This window comes from Capsella rubella, unplaced genomic scaffold (genome assembly GCF_000375325.1).
Source record: "Capsella rubella cultivar Monte Gargano unplaced genomic scaffold, Caprub1_0 scaffold_7, whole genome shotgun sequence".
In the NCBI taxonomy this organism is placed as follows: Eukaryota; Viridiplantae; Streptophyta; class Magnoliopsida; order Brassicales; family Brassicaceae; genus Capsella; species Capsella rubella.
The window spans coordinates 3,184,974-3,200,920 of NW_006238917.1; the positions used below are offsets into that span (position 1 = coordinate 3,184,974).

Below are 15,947 nucleotides of genomic sequence, written 5' to 3' on the forward strand. Positions count from 1 at the left end.
GTGTGGTAGTTAATTACTGATTAGTTAATCACAATACCTCAATAATTAAAGACGTTAATGTTAAAGTGAGGATTTTGTTGAGGTAGGTAGGTCCGCTTCAGCCACAGCTTTATCGATCGATTCTATTACCAAAATCTCAAACAGGTGTTACTTCATTAAACTAAACAAAGTCTTCTTATCAGTTCGTGTCCTTTTTTTATTTTGGTTTGGGAAATCGAAACAGGAAGAAGAAGGGTTTTTTTGTTGTGGTGTTTGAGAATTAGGAAGTTGTTGGTGATCCGATCTTTCTGGGTTGGTGTTTTTTTTTCTCTCTTTTTTTCAATTTTAATAAAAATGGCGGGTCCTCCAGGAGATGAGCATGATCCAATAATTCTCGAGGATAAAAAAGAAGCTGAAGCAAAATCTTCTCAGGTTTGTGTTGGTGTTGGTGAGAAAGATATGGCTCCTTCTGCTTCAGGGACTTCAATCCACAGATCAGGCTCTAGGCCTCAGCTTGATCTTAGCAAAGCTGAGATTCAGGGCAATCTCGAGGAGAGGGATCCCACCATTTTGTTGCCTAATCAGTCTGATGATATCTCTCACTTGGCTCTTGATATCGGAGGTTCATATCTCTCTTTTCACCTTTGTTTCATTTCTCTAGTATTTTGGTGGCTTTGAACATCTTTATTTTTGGGATAAATTTCCATGCTTTTTTCAAGTGCTGTGTTTGAGAAATGTAAATGTTTATTTGTTAGGATCTTTGATAAAGTTGCTGTACTTTTCACGGCATGAGGACTACTCTAATGATGATGATAAGCGGAAGAGGACCATCAAGGAGAGGTTGGGTATAACTAATGGCAACTTGAGAAGCTATCCTGTTCTTGGTGGGAGACTTCATTTTGTCAAGTTTGAAACTCACAAAATAAACGAGTGCTTGGATTTTATTCATTCCAAGCAGCTTCATCGCCGAGGTATTGGTCATTTTTTTACCTCACACTCAATGTCTAGAAACTCTTCTAATGAACGCTAGAATGATGTGCTTACATAATGATTATGCTAAGTTGATGTGCTTTTGTCAGATTTTGACTTCCCTAATTTCTGTGAGTAGACTGGAGATTTTATGTAATTAAGTAGGCTCAAACTACTCTGCCATGTCTAAATGGTCACTGGTGATTGACTGCTTAATTCGTCTTCTTCTCCATTTTGTTTTCAACCAATTCTCCTTTTACATCAATGATTAGATCCTTATCCTTGGAGTTCGAAGACCTTGCCTTTGGGGACTGGTGTTATCAAGGTAATGACATTTTGATGACTTGGTTGTTTTTATCTTTATCACCTTTTGTGGCTCCTTTTGGATATAATTAGCTCGTTCTGTCATTTGATGTACCAAAAATTATTTTAAGACGTTCATGATTTTTTTTTTAGGTGAGGGCCTCACCGTGAGGCGTTATCTTATGTCTTCATATGTCTCGCTGGTTTAGCCTTGATTAGTTGATGATTACTTTTTTAAACACATGAGTTAGGCGTATGCATATCTTGCAGGTCACTGGTGGCGGAGCCTATAAATTTGCAGACTTGTTCAAGGAACGGCTGGGCGTTAGCATTGATAAAGAAGATGAAATGCATTGCCTTGTTTCTGGAGCAAATTTTTTGCTCAAAGTAAGACCTTTCAGCATTCCTTTTACGTTGTGTCTTCATATGTAGTTATGCCTTTATTACTAGCACTTGCAAAGCAGAAACGTGAAGACAGGGTCACATTATGTGTGGCCTGCTGTGTTTTCCTCTACATATAGTTCTTTTAAGACTACTGAAATTTTCTATTAGTTTATATGTTTTTTTCCTGATCTACATGTGTCCGTTTGGAATTTGTTTTTAGTTTCATGCTATTTCTGCAGGCTATTCGACATGAAGCCTTCACGCACATGGAGGGTGAGAAAGAATTTGTACAGATAGATCCCAATGACTTGTATCCCTATCTTCTTGTGAACGTTGGATCTGGTGTTAGCATAATCAAGGTATTTGCTTACTTTTGCTACTTCTTTCACAAACTGTTTGTGTTGTGTCTTCTTGAAAAGTCGGGAGGTCAGAAATTTGCATGGACCTATATAATTATGCAATAGGCTTTTCAAAATATAGGTTGATGGAGAAGGAAAGTTTGAACGTGTGAGTGGGACTAATGTTGGTGGTGGTACCTATTGGGGCTTAGGAAGACTTCTAACGAAGTGCAAGAGGTTACAATAGATCTGATCTTTCATTTCTTCTTTATATCGTTGTTTCCTATACCTTACGTTGTTTTCTTCTGTTTTTAGTTTTGATGAATTGCTAGAACTCAGCCAAAAGGGAGATAATAGCACCATTGATATGCTTGTTGGTGATATTTATGGGGGCATGGATTACTCCAAGGTATGAGTCTACTTTGCATCGGACGACATCTGATCTTATTCATTGTAGGATGTGACGGCTCTTTTGTTAAAACTTAAAAATGTTTTGTTACTACTGTTCTAGTAATTCTCAGTAACCAATTATACAGATTGGTCTCTCTGCTTCAACAATAGCTTCTAGTTTTGGCAAGGCGATCTCTGAAAATAAGGAACTTGATGATTACAGACCCGAAGATATTTCCTTGTCTCTATTGAGGATGATTTCATACAATATTGGGCAGGTATGCGTTTGTGAGTCCAAAGGATTCGAGGAAAAATTCTTGAACAATTATACTTTTCATTTGATCAGTGAAAGTGCTTGAGAATATTCTGAGTTTCTGATTTGTTCATTTCTGTGTAGATATCATATTTGAACGCCCTGCGCTTTGGATTAAAGCGAATATTTTTTGGAGGATTTTTCATTAGGGGTCATGCATATACCATGGACACAATTTCGTTTGCTGTACATTTCTGGTAACTTCACTAGTAAACTTGGACCTAGATGTAATATGTGCACTCCACTTTCATCACTCAACTCATCAATGTATTGTTTGGTCACACTAGGTCGAAAGGAGAGATGAAAGCTATGTTCTTGAGGCATGAAGGCTTTCTGGGTGCTCTGGGTGCGTTCATGAGCTATGAGAAGCATGGATTGGATGATTTAATGTCCCATCAGTTGGTTGAGAGGTTTCCAATGGGTGCACCATATACTGGAGGAAATATTCACGGACCACCACTCGGTGATTTAAACGAAAAGGTAATAATTTTAGCTTACATTTTACCGAAGTCTCAGATTGTTCTAGTTGATACTTTGAAACTGACAGCCAATGCTTTCTGTAGTGACATGGTACTGCTCAAAATATTAAAGTGCGGGAATATGATACCGTTTATACTTTGTGCTGGGTAAAGTGTGTGCTGTGTACCATTAAAGTATTCTTTAGGCAATATCATTATAGAATATGCTGCTCTTGAAAATGGAGTTTTTTTGGCAAATGTTTGATTATCCATGGATTTACAGAATATTATGGTCGGATACTTTGATACTATTGAAGTGCACTATTACTTATTCCTTTCCATGGTTGTGTGCTGACTGATTTGATTGGATCGATACTTGATCATTTTCCATGTAGATAAGTCACTAGAATATCTTTTAGAGTCTGGTCTAGAGCTTTCTCATAGAAAATATATACATTTTGGTATTTGTTATATATACGTTTTTTTGTAACTTCATACGTTATCTAACAAATCAAGTATGTACTGTACAATTCGAATTTATATTTCTTTATTTTAACTTGTCCTCGTATCAGTAAGAATAAACATGTGCTTATGCTTGTATGGATATTATTCGCTTTGAAGTATGCTGGTTCTTTATTTTTTTTCATACAAAGGTATCATTTACATGACATAAAAGAATAATAGAAAGCAAGACTAAGAATCATAATTTCTCTCCTATAGCAACCAACTTTGTTAATATCATATAACTTAAGAGAGATCAGATATAGCATACAGACTATTGATTTCTTTTTGTAAACTTCTTAACAAAAGAAAACATTGTTTTTAAAATCTTTGTCACTGTTATATTCTCTTTTTAGTTGATAGATATATGTCAAATACTAGATGGAATCAGGTGCTCTTCCCTATTTCAACTTTTCTTTTGCTAATGGTAAATAGATATCACTTCAACTAGTTGTAAGCGTTTTGTGTCTTGAGTTTTGGATTTGTCTTGGTCTGGATAAGTTTTGGAGTTTAAAAGGGACTTTTCTGTTTGCTATCAGATTTCGTGGATGGAAAAGTTTGTGCGTAGAGGAACCGAAATAACTGCTCCTGTACCGATGGCTCCGTCGAAAACAACTGGGCTTGGAGGGTTTGAAGTTCCCTCATCCAGAGGTAGTGCTCTTAGATCCGACGCCAGTGCTTTAAATGTTGGTGTCCTCCATCTTGTCCCCACACTGGAGGTCTTCCCATTGCTGGCTGACCCGAAAACGTAAGTGGCATGTCCCTGAGTAATGTATTGAGCTTGTACATATATCTCCTGGTTTGTCGCTTGTTCATGATTTTGGAGACTTTATGTACCTGTTTTAATCGATTTCTTTTACACCAGGTATGAGCCTAACACAATTGATCTCTCAGATCAAGGCGAACGAGAGTGAGTAATAAGTCAATACTGATCTTCTAAAACAGTGGTTTTATTTGATGAAATCACTTTTTCTTAAATTGCTTATTTTGTTTGGTGTATAGGTACTGGCTCAAAGTTTTGTCCGAGCATTTGCCAGACCTTGTTGATACGGTGACTGCTAAAGTTAATACATAGGGATTCTATTCAACCTTCATGACCTGGTACTTACTTTGATTCCGTGGACATGATTATAGGCTGTGGCAAGTGAAGGAGGAACTGAGGATGCGAAAAGACGTGGTGATGCTTTTGCTCGTGCTTTTTCAGCTCATTTGGCAAGGTTTGGTTCATTACAACAGATTCCCCTCTGTCCAGTCAAGCTTATGCAACTTTGATCTGAATAAGTCAAATTAAGAATTCATAGTTAAACGCTTCAAAAAATCTTTTTTGTTTTTCGTGCTTTTGCCTTTTTCTGACAATTTAGTTTGGTTGAAGATTAATGGAAGAGCCAGCTGCATATGGAAAGCTGGGGCTAGCAAATCTCTTGGAACTTAGGGAAGAATGCTTAAGGGAATTTCAGTTTGTTGATGCATATAGAAGCATCAAGCAAAGGTAAATCATGGTCTTATATCTCTTCTACTTAGAGTTTTTCTTATGCTCTCTCTTTCTTCGAAAATGATAGGGAGAACGAGGCATCACTTACTGTTTTACCTGATTTACTGGAGGAGCTTGATTCGATGAGCGAGGTCTGTGATATTTAAACTTCCTTTTCTCTGTAGGTATATAATTTGCTGATAGAAGTCTTACTGCTGTACGTGAGACAACTTCGCTCATTACTGTTTAAAATGTTTTCTCTGATTTTCAGGAGGCAAGGTTGCTTACCCTTATAGAAGGTGTTCTTGCTGCAAACATATTCGACTGGGGATCTCGAGCATGTGTGGATCTATATCACAAAGGAACCATTATTGAAATATACAGAATGAGTCGCAACAAGATGCAGAGACCATGGAGAGTAAGAAACAAGACCACTTTCCTTTTCTTTCTCTGAGGTTACTGTTTGCTAACTCTTAATCTTAACCTGGAAATCTTCTCTTATCCGTAAAACCAGGTAGATGATTTTGATGCTTTCAAAGAAAGGATGCTTGGATCTGGAGGTAAGCAGCCTCATCGACATAAAAGAGCGTTACTTTTTGTTGATAACTCGGGAGCAGACGTCATTCTTGGGATGCTTCCTCTTGCCCGAGAGTTTCTCCGTCGTGGGACTGAAGTACGTATCTTTCTTGAGCTCTTCCTATAAGTAATTAAATTTCTTCCTACTCTTCACAAACCTAAATGCACAGGCAAAACGGTTTCTTTGTGAATAAGTTGGGGAACCACTAAACAAATGGTCATTATGATTCTCCAGGTTGTTCTAGTGGCAAACTCTCTTCCTGCTCTTAATGACGTGACTGCTATGGAACTCCCTGATATAGTCGCCGGGGCTGCTAAGGTTTTTTCAGTTTAACTTTTGATTCTATATAGTGGTTATTATTTTTTTCCAGGTAAATAACTCTTTGTCTGGTCATTACTCTTTAAGCATTGTGACATCTTGAGGAGGGCAGCAGAAATGGGAGGCTTACTTGTGGATGCGATGGTAAATCCGGGAGATGGGTCAAAGAAGGATTCAGTTTCAGTACCATTGATGGTTGTTGAAAATGGATGTGGAAGTCCTTGCATTGACCTCAGACAAGTCAGCTCTGAGCTTGCAGCCGCTGCCAAAGACGCTGATCTTGTATCTACAAAATTTCTCTGTTTTTACCTGACAAACATTAAAATACACAAAAAGAGAGAAGCTTTGTTCATTTTTTGATGTTTAATGATGTTGCAGGTTATCTTAGAAGGTATGGGAAGAGCACTTCACACCAACTTCAACGCTCAATTCAAATGCGAGGCTCTCAAGGTTTTCTAACCTCACTTGACAGAAAATTCCAACTCTAGAACTGGTATTAAAACTTTTGACTGAAACCTCTCTCTTCCATTTTGGCAGCTTGCAATGGTGAAAAACCAGAGATTGGCTGAGAAGTTGATAAAAGGAAACATATATGATTGTGTATGCAGATACGAGCCTCCCTCTCTTTAACAATGTAATGTATCATTGCTTCAACTTTTAGACCACTTTGCCCCAATAGTTTATTGGCTCTCACTGTTGTATACAAATTAAGCATTCGTCAAGTGGCAGATGTATTTTTATTTAGACTAAAACTTTTACTGTATAAAATTATATATATATATATATATATATATATATATATATATATTTTTTGTCATCGTATAAAATTATATTTGAATGAATAGAAATCACTTGCTTTTTTTTGTCATTAAATAGAAATCACTTGCTAAAGAGCATCATTAAGGTTCAACTACATTTCAAGATATAATAACGTATTAGTCTGAAATTTTAGCGAGCAATTTTTCAACCATGATTCTCTGCTGAGTCCCACTTAGAAATTCTGAGTTCATCATTGCATTGGCCACGATAATGACTGTACGTGGATCAACTGCATTTACCCAAACTCGGCCATTTAAGCCCACAGCTATCTCGAATGAGAGTTTCTTTCCAAGAGCCTCGAGGACCGGGCACGTTGGTGAACTCAACAGCCTACAAGAGATGAGAAAGTAAATTTTAAAAGTCAAAAGAAGATAGATAAAGTATTAGAGACACAGTTTTAAGAGGAAATATCTCCACACATTCTTGAAAGACCAGTTGAAGTTTCAAACATGAAACCATCTCTCAAGGGTCCAAATAATGCAGCTTTCCCACTTGCTAATACATAGAAACCAGAGACAATCAGTTTTGAAAGCATTTAGAGTACGCAAGGAAAAACAGCATTGTTAAGCCTCCAAAGCTTTAAACTTACCGTCTGTACAACACACCTCGGGATTCATTCCTGTATTTGTCTTGACAACCCGAAGATAAAGCAAAGTGCCGACCTGTTTAGTTCACAAATATTTGAAAAATCCGGAAACAAGCAATTCATAGAGAATGTCATATTCCAAATGAGAATCAAGATAGCTTCCTGATTCATCAGAATGTACTTGCCTCAAACTTGGGAATATTTCTTCGTGTTCCTCCTTCGAATGAAAGAACTGGCAAAAGCGCTAATTGGGGTCCTTTTATGTCCACCCAAAAATTCTGCAATGCCATGATTAGTAAAAGAAACACTTCAATACTAACCAAAGTGAATACGCCAAGCTAACTTAAACTGCAGCTGAGAATTTAAAAGTCAATCAACTTTCGTTTGTCAGTTTTCTACTGATATTAGACCCTAAAATCAATACTCACGCCTAGTTATCTACTGATCCAAGACCACTCAATAAACAAGTTTCCAACTTATTGTTTTTTTCAGTCAGAGACATGAGAATTGAAGTCACAGAAATTGAGATTATGTGTTTGACAACTAACTATAATAAAATGCCTTCAGGGATGACCAATCTTAAAAGGGTATAAAGAAATACAACCAAGATCTCAAAGAACTTACATCTGGTTTAGAATCTACCACAATTCCAAGAACATGATCCTCAGGGCGAGGTATGTACTGCAAAAACCATAATAGCGGAGTTAACAGCAACTCGGAATTGAGAGTTAACAGATAAATCAACAAATTAGAATCGTGCGAGAGTTCTCGAAACTAATATGGTAGAAGAATCTGAGCAGACGACACAGACGAATAATCCACAACAAGCAGAATAAAGATGCAAAACTAGAAAGGCAAGATTGATTCATATGATAATGAAATGTGGTAGTAAACACACTGAGCTCACCCGTTTATGAGAACTTTCGACCCAATACTTATTAGGCTTGGAGTAACTTAATTTGCCAGCTCTCATGGCAGAGATAGCATCACTATCCTGAAAAAAGAAGCCAAAACAAACAACACATTTCAAAAAAATACTCTAATCCCTTTTGCGTTGCAACTCAAATCACAAATCAAGTGCCCACTGGAATAATTTTGATTAGATGCAAACAAAGACAAGAAGGAAAAGAGAAGAAGAAACCTGACGGAGGCCACTGCCGAGCTTGATTGTCTGTTTGACAAATCAAGAACAACATCACCTGGAACCTGAAACCAATGAAAAACACAACCCATGTTTCACTGTAACCAAATCGAACCATTAAAAAAAAAAAAAGGGTAATATTTATTGTAGTGGGCAGATGGAAATACGTACGACAATCTGATCTATGAGGCTTGATGGCAAGACAGAAGCAGCTTTGGCATCCATCTCCAATATAAATAAAAAAAACCTAATTCCCTGTTAAAATTTCTTCCTTGGGTTGAAGATGATGCGATCCCCTGAAACAACACTAGTCCCTCTGCAATCTCCTTTAGTTTTGGTCGCAAAAGTATTTTATTTGTTTGCATTGATTTAGGACAAAACCCAACTTCCTTTTAATTTTTATTTTATTTTTGGGACATAAACGGAATCTATGTTAGGGATTTGTGAATCTCAGGCCGCAGGAACAACCAACCCACCCAAAGGTCGGATTTTGATCGTTGCCATCTTTGATCTTTCTCTCATTCGATTGTTGTTTCTATCTTGTTGGCTCATAATTGTTGTTGGTAAAATCCAAAAAAGTGAAAATAAGGTAAATGCACTTCGTACCGATGCAGTAACAGAACACAATCAACACATCATGATTCAATTCGTCAAATCATTAACATGATAAATTTTCTACCATGATTAATTCTGCGTTAGATTTGGTACAAACTGAACATGATGATTTGATTAATACGTCAATAAAATAAGCTTAACATCTCTTAGTAACTGTGATTCTGAGTCCGTGCTTCATCGACAATATAATACCAAGAGCTGGCTCAATCTTCTGCCCTTGGACAACCTTAATGTCATAGTTTTGTAATATCTCCACTGCCACTATCTTCATTTGAGCCATAGCTATATGCTTACCTAGACAAGTTCTTGGACCAGCGTTAAACGATAAGAACTTGAAGGAAGGTTCATGTTTTATGCCTCCATTCTCAGTAATCCATCTCTCTGGCTTGAATTGCAATGCGTCTTCTCCCCAAACCGCTCGCATCCTCCCCAATGCATAAAGACAGATAATAATCTTGGAGTTTGCATCGACTTTATGACCACTTGGTAGCACATCTGATTTGATAGGAGACTTGCGCCCGAAGCAAACTGGTGGATAGAGTCTCACTGCCTCACACAACGCCCCATGTAAATACACCAACTTGTCCAAATGCTCTTGGCCATTTCCGGTTCTTGATATATCCGTGTTGATGGCCTCTTGGCGAATCTTGGCTACCACTTTTGGATTTTCAGAGAGAAGCCAGAAGAACCAAGAGAGAGCGGAGGCTGTTGTGTCTCTTCCGGCTAGAATGAGAGTTAAGATGGTGTCTCTGAGGAATTTGTCGTCACTCGGATTCAAGAGCTTGTACTTGGTTGTATTTAGCTTTATGAAGGAAGTTAAAAGGTCCCCACTCTCCGCAACGGAAATATCAGTGACCACTTGTGATCTTTTTATCTCTTCTCTCTTGGCTGATATGTATTTCGCACACACACGGTCAAAAGTTGCATTAGCTCTAGTCATCTTCTTCTCTTCTCCGAATCCCACCCAGTTTTGCAGCTTCCACAAGAATCTTGGTTTGACATGCCTATACAAAATCCCTTCTCCAACATCGTCGAGAGCTTTAGCTAATTCGTCTTCAGGCATTTCAATGGAGAGAGATCTAGGGTCATAACCGGTTATAAGGATTAAGATTGTATCGAAAGTGAACCTGCCGAACACGTCTTGCAAGTCCACACTCGTTCCTTTCTCTGCAAAATGATCAAGAAGGGGAACAATCCCGTCCTTGAGTTTACGTGTCATGGTACTCATTGAAAACCTTTGAAACTCTTGACGATGGATCATGGCTTGATAAGACTTCCTCAAATTCTTCCATAGCTCCGAGTCCGTGGTGATGATCCCGTCTCCGAAAACATCAAAAACATCTTGGAACGCCGGTCCTTTGATGTAATTTGAGAAATTTGAGGTCATGATATGATGAATGTTTGCTGGATCAACCGTGATCAGCATATCCATTCCAGCAAACCGCGGTCCTTTGAATGGAAACGTCATGTTAGAAATTTCGAGAATCTTAACACTGTAGTCATAGATTCGGTGAAGTGCCATGTGCAGAGCAGGGAGCATCCGGAGGACCGGCCAGTTTCTTCGGAACCGGCCGTGAGGTTTCTTGAAGAGAAAGTAATGGAGGGTGAGAAAGCCAAGGATGGCTACAGAAACTTGGAGTAGACTTATTGAAGCCATTGGAGTAAGGCGCTTGATTTTAAAACACTCAGAGACCTCTGTGATGGATACTTTGCTCTGCCACAAGGAGAACAGTATTTATATGCACACACTTCAGGGGACAATTAAGAAAAATGTTTTTAAAACACATTAATAAGTCTTGTTATGCATAAACTGTAAGGCACGAGCAATGATGCATCTATAGTATCAAATTAGAAACTTTTATTAAATTTGTCATTACACCTAACTTCTTTATTTTTGTGACAATACACCTAACTATTTCAATAATTTGAAAATTGTCATTATTTCCCGTTGGCTGTTTGTAACTTTATCAACTAGTTAAGCTTATTGAAGAAATTAGAGAACGAGCTGGATTCACGCACAGACTTACTGAGCTATGAGCGCTTAAGGAAGTTCATTAACTTCTTCATCTCTGTCCAACGATGATGAATGTTTTTCAGCATTTAATATTTTTCTACCAGTTTCCGTTTTAATTATGTAAATTAAATTTCTGAATTAACGTTAGTAGGAGATGCCTTCTGTCAATAATGACTTACATTCTCTCTCAAACCTTCAAGAGGCATGGATGATGATTGACGATGACGAATACATTCATATACCCTAAATACTTAAAAGTTCAAACTTTGTTTGCCTAATCAAAGTTGCGAATACTAGCAACAACTGAGTTCAGAACACAAGATATATGCAAAAGATGATAGTGCAATACAATTATACAACAAAGCATACTCAATACACATCTTTTTGCCTTATGTACTCGTCAAAAGGGGTGGCCACATGTGTGTACACATATATCGACTACATATCACTCAGCTTCAACTAATTTGCTTCTCCAAGAGACCAACCGTTTTGTATTATAAAGCGACCAGTCCTTTGATTAAAGAGAGAAAAAAATGGCAGTCTATCCTCAGGTCAAAGCGACTATTGTTATACCTATCTCTTTAATGTCTCTGTTGATGCCACTTCTTTCTCATCACCATTTACCTCATTCACATCTTCGTTGGTCTTTATGTCTTTCTGGAGAGCACGTAGCATTGCAGAGTTCACCTGTTTTCTCAATTTCGCGTTCTGAACAAAGATGTTTGCCAGTATCTTCCTCAGCTCATCCTCCATAATTCTTGTTTCGGCATCGATGCTGAGAGATTTATCGATGTCTTGAGCAGCAGCATTTTCATCAAACCCAGCAAGTAGCTGAGCCTGAAAATGGTCAACATGGTTAAAACTTGTAAAATGCACACTGTGACATTCTTTTAATGCTTCACTAATGCAGCGTTAACCTAAATATACTATACTAATAAAAAACTTTATGCTGATGCATATACCAAGACGCAGTTGAGAGTATCCCTAGAGGAAACCTTGGATGCACTAAGTTGGGAAACCTTATGAATTTTCAATGAGAAAAAAAGCAGAGGTTCAGCAATACCTCCTCAATTTGATCATCAGATATTGACAGCAAACGCAAAGCGTCTGATACTGTAGTTGAGTCCTCTGTGAAGTTACCGTTTCCATCAATTGAAAAATTCAAGTTGTAGTCTTTAAGCCGGTCGTGGAGAATTCTGCAGTCACTAAGAAGCTTTTTTCTAGACGCTACTGTGTTCTCAAGTAGTTTTCTTTCCTGTTGGAGTAATTTCTGAAAAGTGCAACATGTTCCAGTCTTAGTTGTGATGTCTCTCTTGGTCTAATACATGCATAATCATAACCCGCAAGGCCACACACACATGGTGCTGCCAAATTAGTAATATATTTAATACTGTACAAGGAAGAAATTACCTCGGCCTCAGTTTTATCCATCAAAGATTGAGTCAGCTCTTTCTCTAGTTCCACATGAGAACGCCTCAGTGCTTTGACCTCTTTGACAAGAACTTTAATATCTGCTTTTGATTTTGCCTCTAATTCTTCATATCGCCTAGAGAGGTCCTCTAGTTGTTGTTTCTTGGCATCCAACTCTTTCGAAAAAACATGACTTTCAGAAATAGTTGACTGTTCAGTGGGTTCTGCAAGAGAGCTCCCAACCTATTGTAATAATTGCATCAGCGTATTTCTCAAGAAGAGGTAAATTATGTACGATCTATGTGAGCCAGTTTGGTTGCGAAAATAATTTTATAGACATGGAACTATTTCAAATCATACCTCTTCTTTTTTTAACTTCATTTCCATCTCGTAAGATTTTTGTCTAAGTTCTTCCATATCCCACTGCATCTGATTCAATCTTTCCCTCTCGCTCATAATAGCTTGCTCCAAGTTCTCTTTGCTTCTCTGCTTAGTAGTCTCAAGTTCCCCTTCTAAATCATCAACCTAAGCAGTAAAAACAGCATTACAATACTACTATTCCCTCCAAAGAAGAATTAATAAGATACGGATGTTTAAAACTAAAACTGAAAAACAAAAATGGCGTTCATTGTTACTTTTCTTATTATACCTTTTTGTTCAGGTAATCTTTCACCGCAATCTCTTGATTTAGTCTTGCTATAAGATCCTCCATATCTGTTTTTGCATTGACAAGTCTCTCATTTGTGGCTAACAAAATTCTGTTCAATTTATTACGCAGCTCCAGTGGAAGAACTATTTGTGCACTACCCTGCCTTTCCGAGTTACCACCAAGCCCAGTTCCAAGCGATACAGCAGGACCTCGGGGTAGATCTAGGTAGATATCACTGCTTGAGCTTAGGAGACCAGATGTTGATGTTTCACCAGTGTGTAGAGCAAACCCATCAGCACTCTCAACAGAAAGCTTTCTATCATGCATTACTGAGAGAGATGATTCTGGTGCAGAGAGAAGTCTTGAGCCACTGTTAGCAAAAAATACACCTTTAGAAGCATTTCCATTATATGCATCCTTCCCTAGGATATTATTGACATATCTTGAGCGGGCTTTATGCTTGGGAAAGTCTTCCAGTTGCTCTAGAATAGTTTGGCTCATTGAAAGTCCCTCGTCAATGTTGGACATGCTAAAGTTAACAAGTTTCTCTATTGGATTTGTTATATCTTCATCCAGAGTTAGATCTTCTGTGCCAATTTCAGAAATATCATCATGTCCTAAACTTGGTGATCCAAGCTCAGATGTTTCATAAGCAGTATCACTGCCATAGTCAGATGTGAGAGAACTGCCACCAGCATGAAACAAGCTCAGATTTGGGTGAACCATAGGTGACGAACTTGTGCTATTTCTATCATTATTGGCATCAGAAGCATTCTGATCTACATCTTGGCATGCTGAAAAGCAAGATCATGTTAGACTCTAATCACACATTACAGCATTGACCAATGCACGAGTTAAGTGCATACTGTAATAGCTCATACCAGACCTAGCAGCAGCTTCTAGTTCAAGAAAGGATGCAACTACAACACTTCTTGCCAATTCTATATCAGATAATAGCTTTGTTATCCACTCCTCAAGAGAGCACCTTCGCTGCAACAAGGTCACAGCTGTCACTTGTAAAACAAATAGTTTGCACGAAAAATTATAACATTTTTTGTTGGGACATGGCTTTCCTTATATATACATGCATTCTCCTATTAATCTGCATTATTCATACTTAATCTTGGTTGGGAAGATTGGAGGAAGGGAAAAAAATAGCACTAAACAGAAAAGATATTGAGAGTACTAGCAGTTACACAAGTGACTCATTCAGTTTTCCCCAGGAAAAAATGCATACCTCTTCTAACACTGCTCTGCTTTTCATACGCAACAGCCCTTTGGGAGGGGCTGATGGAAAACTTTTTCTAGGAAATGTTCTTTTAAGCTGCAAGGAAAACATATATGCCATCAACCACATTACATTTAATCAATAAGAAAAAACAGAGAGTTGTATTGCCCTTATATTCAAGGAGAACAAACTCTTACATCCGTTAATAGCTTTAGAAAATCGTTAAATCTTCTCAACACTCCTCGCATTGTGGTAACCCCTTCAGGGGATTGCAAACTTACCTGAACCCTGTAAAACTGTTCCACTAAATTGTTATATATGTAAGCAACAAAAATCTTCAGCTGCAAAAGGGAAACAAAAGAGCAAACTATTCCATAGTTCATGTTTAAGTTTGTTGATTTCCACATACATACAAGACATGTAAATTTGCTAAAAGAACTCGGACTAGCCCTTGCAAAAGATAAACACTTGAAAAATCGGTTAATTAGATTACCACTACAGGGTCTGAATTTCTTGACTTTGGAAGGACAATCCACGAAGGTATTGTGACACAATAACTCCATCCGGTTCGAGGATCATGAGGCCATACAGTATCTCTACCATTCTGCACAAAAAAAGAAACTCAATGCCTTGAACTCTCCAGCTTTACATATATACCAACAACAAGCTGCAGTAACTGCAGAATTCGGCACTTCCAAATAAACATATTAAAGTTGGAATTATGGCAACTTAAGAACTAACCCATTTGCGCGGGGGAGGACTCCAGTCCATTCCCAATGGAAGCGGCGATGTTCCATCATGCCTGTGCTTCGGCGGACTCCGTCTCTGCATCACCACCTAACTTTGCCTATCTCTCCAGCTCTACGGAATCCGAATCTGAAATCCGATCAGAATCAATCGGAAACGCGATCGAGCCAGTAATTTCCCGATCGGGAAAAACCTCAAATCACGCAATTTCAAACAGAAATCTGAGCATAAAGATCGAAGAGTAGGGTTTATGAATGAGAATGGTCGTCGGATCGAAGAGAGAGGACACAGATGGAGGCCAAAAGAAGGAACAGATGGCGTCTCTCAGGGTCTTCTCTTCCTCTGGGTTGAATTCTCACGGACCACGGCGATTAACGGCGGTGTTGTGACGTCTACTTTAACGGAAAAGCCGAGAAAAACAACAACACGTGATTTGACGGAGGCGCGAAGCTTACCGTGTATATATTGTGTGTGTATGTATATGTGCCACCATCTTCTTCCCCGTAAGATTCGGTTTGGGTCTGTGTGTGACTCGTGAACCACGTTTTGGTTTTGAGTTGGGTTTCTCTGACTGAGCTCATCTTTATATATGGGCTCAGCCTCATTCGCCATTATTCATGTCATTTTCATTTTTTCTGCCATTAAACTTTGCTTTTTATCTCTTTTCTTTTTTCCAAAAATTCATATCTTATCTCCAAACCGAAACCGAATTTATACCGTAATTGTTCCAAACCAAT

At 38.2% G+C, this 15,947-nt stretch overlaps 4 protein-coding genes across 6 annotated transcripts; 1 reads left to right on the forward strand and 3 right to left on the reverse strand.

Moving 5' to 3' along the window:
- The first annotated feature begins 80 nt into the window (after positions 1-80).
- Positions 81-6,753, forward strand: LOC17879838 (pantothenate kinase 2). Its single transcript, XM_006282492.2, has 22 exons — positions 81-601; positions 735-950; positions 1,221-1,273; positions 1,522-1,638; positions 1,875-1,994; positions 2,116-2,210; positions 2,289-2,382; positions 2,510-2,641; positions 2,761-2,873; positions 2,964-3,156; positions 4,175-4,383; positions 4,501-4,545; positions 4,638-4,686; positions 4,770-4,852; positions 5,008-5,124; positions 5,195-5,258; positions 5,378-5,524; positions 5,621-5,779; positions 5,918-6,001; positions 6,089-6,283; positions 6,380-6,451; positions 6,539-6,753. Exons 1-22 carry the CDS (start codon positions 334-336, stop codon positions 6,629-6,631), a joined length of 2,718 nt encoding a protein of 905 aa, XP_006282554.1. The 5' UTR covers positions 81-333; the 3' UTR covers positions 6,632-6,753.
- An 86-nt stretch (positions 6,754-6,839) lies between these two features.
- Positions 6,840-9,056, reverse strand: LOC17878414 (putative exosome complex component rrp40). Its single transcript, XM_006284516.2, is given in 9 exon segments — positions 6,840-7,150; positions 7,240-7,315; positions 7,410-7,482; positions 7,592-7,684; positions 8,031-8,087; positions 8,314-8,400; positions 8,548-8,579; positions 8,582-8,612; positions 8,719-9,056. Coding segments are annotated over 9 exon segments (717 nt in total). The 5' UTR covers positions 8,773-9,056; the 3' UTR covers positions 6,840-6,936.
- Positions 9,057-9,258: 202 nt separating this feature from the next.
- On the reverse strand, positions 9,259-10,819 carry LOC17878590 (alkane hydroxylase MAH1). Of its 2 annotated transcripts, none has more exons than XM_023779607.1 (2): positions 10,387-10,819; positions 9,259-10,329 (listed from the first exon to the last, which is right to left on the reverse strand). In XM_023779607.1, exons 1-2 carry the CDS (start codon positions 10,817-10,819, stop codon positions 9,299-9,301), a joined length of 1,464 nt encoding a protein of 487 aa, XP_023635375.1. In that variant the 3' UTR covers positions 9,259-9,298. The 2 variants fall into 2 exon arrangements, with proteins under 2 accessions (XP_023635375.1, XP_023635376.1); XM_023779608.1 differs by having other exon boundaries at positions 9,324-9,433; positions 9,520-10,717.
- Positions 10,820-11,424: 605 nt separating this feature from the next.
- On the reverse strand, positions 11,425-15,825 carry LOC17878733 (PX domain-containing protein EREL1). 2 transcript variants are annotated; one of them, XM_006283147.2, is made up of 10 exons: positions 15,205-15,825; positions 14,957-15,067; positions 14,661-14,759; positions 14,473-14,559; positions 14,117-14,225; positions 13,236-14,029; positions 12,947-13,111; positions 12,587-12,829; positions 12,240-12,446; positions 11,425-12,013 (listed from the first exon to the last, which is right to left on the reverse strand). In XM_006283147.2, the coding sequence occupies exons 1-10, from the start codon at positions 15,292-15,294 to the stop codon at positions 11,750-11,752; spliced, it is 2,169 nt and encodes a 722-aa protein (XP_006283209.1). In that variant the 5' UTR covers positions 15,295-15,825; the 3' UTR covers positions 11,425-11,749. The 2 variants fall into 2 exon arrangements, with proteins under 2 accessions (XP_006283209.1, XP_023634607.1); XM_023778839.1 differs by lacking the exon at positions 15,205-15,825 and having other exon boundaries at positions 14,661-14,751; positions 14,957-15,038.
- Between the last annotated feature and the right edge of the window lie 122 nt (positions 15,826-15,947).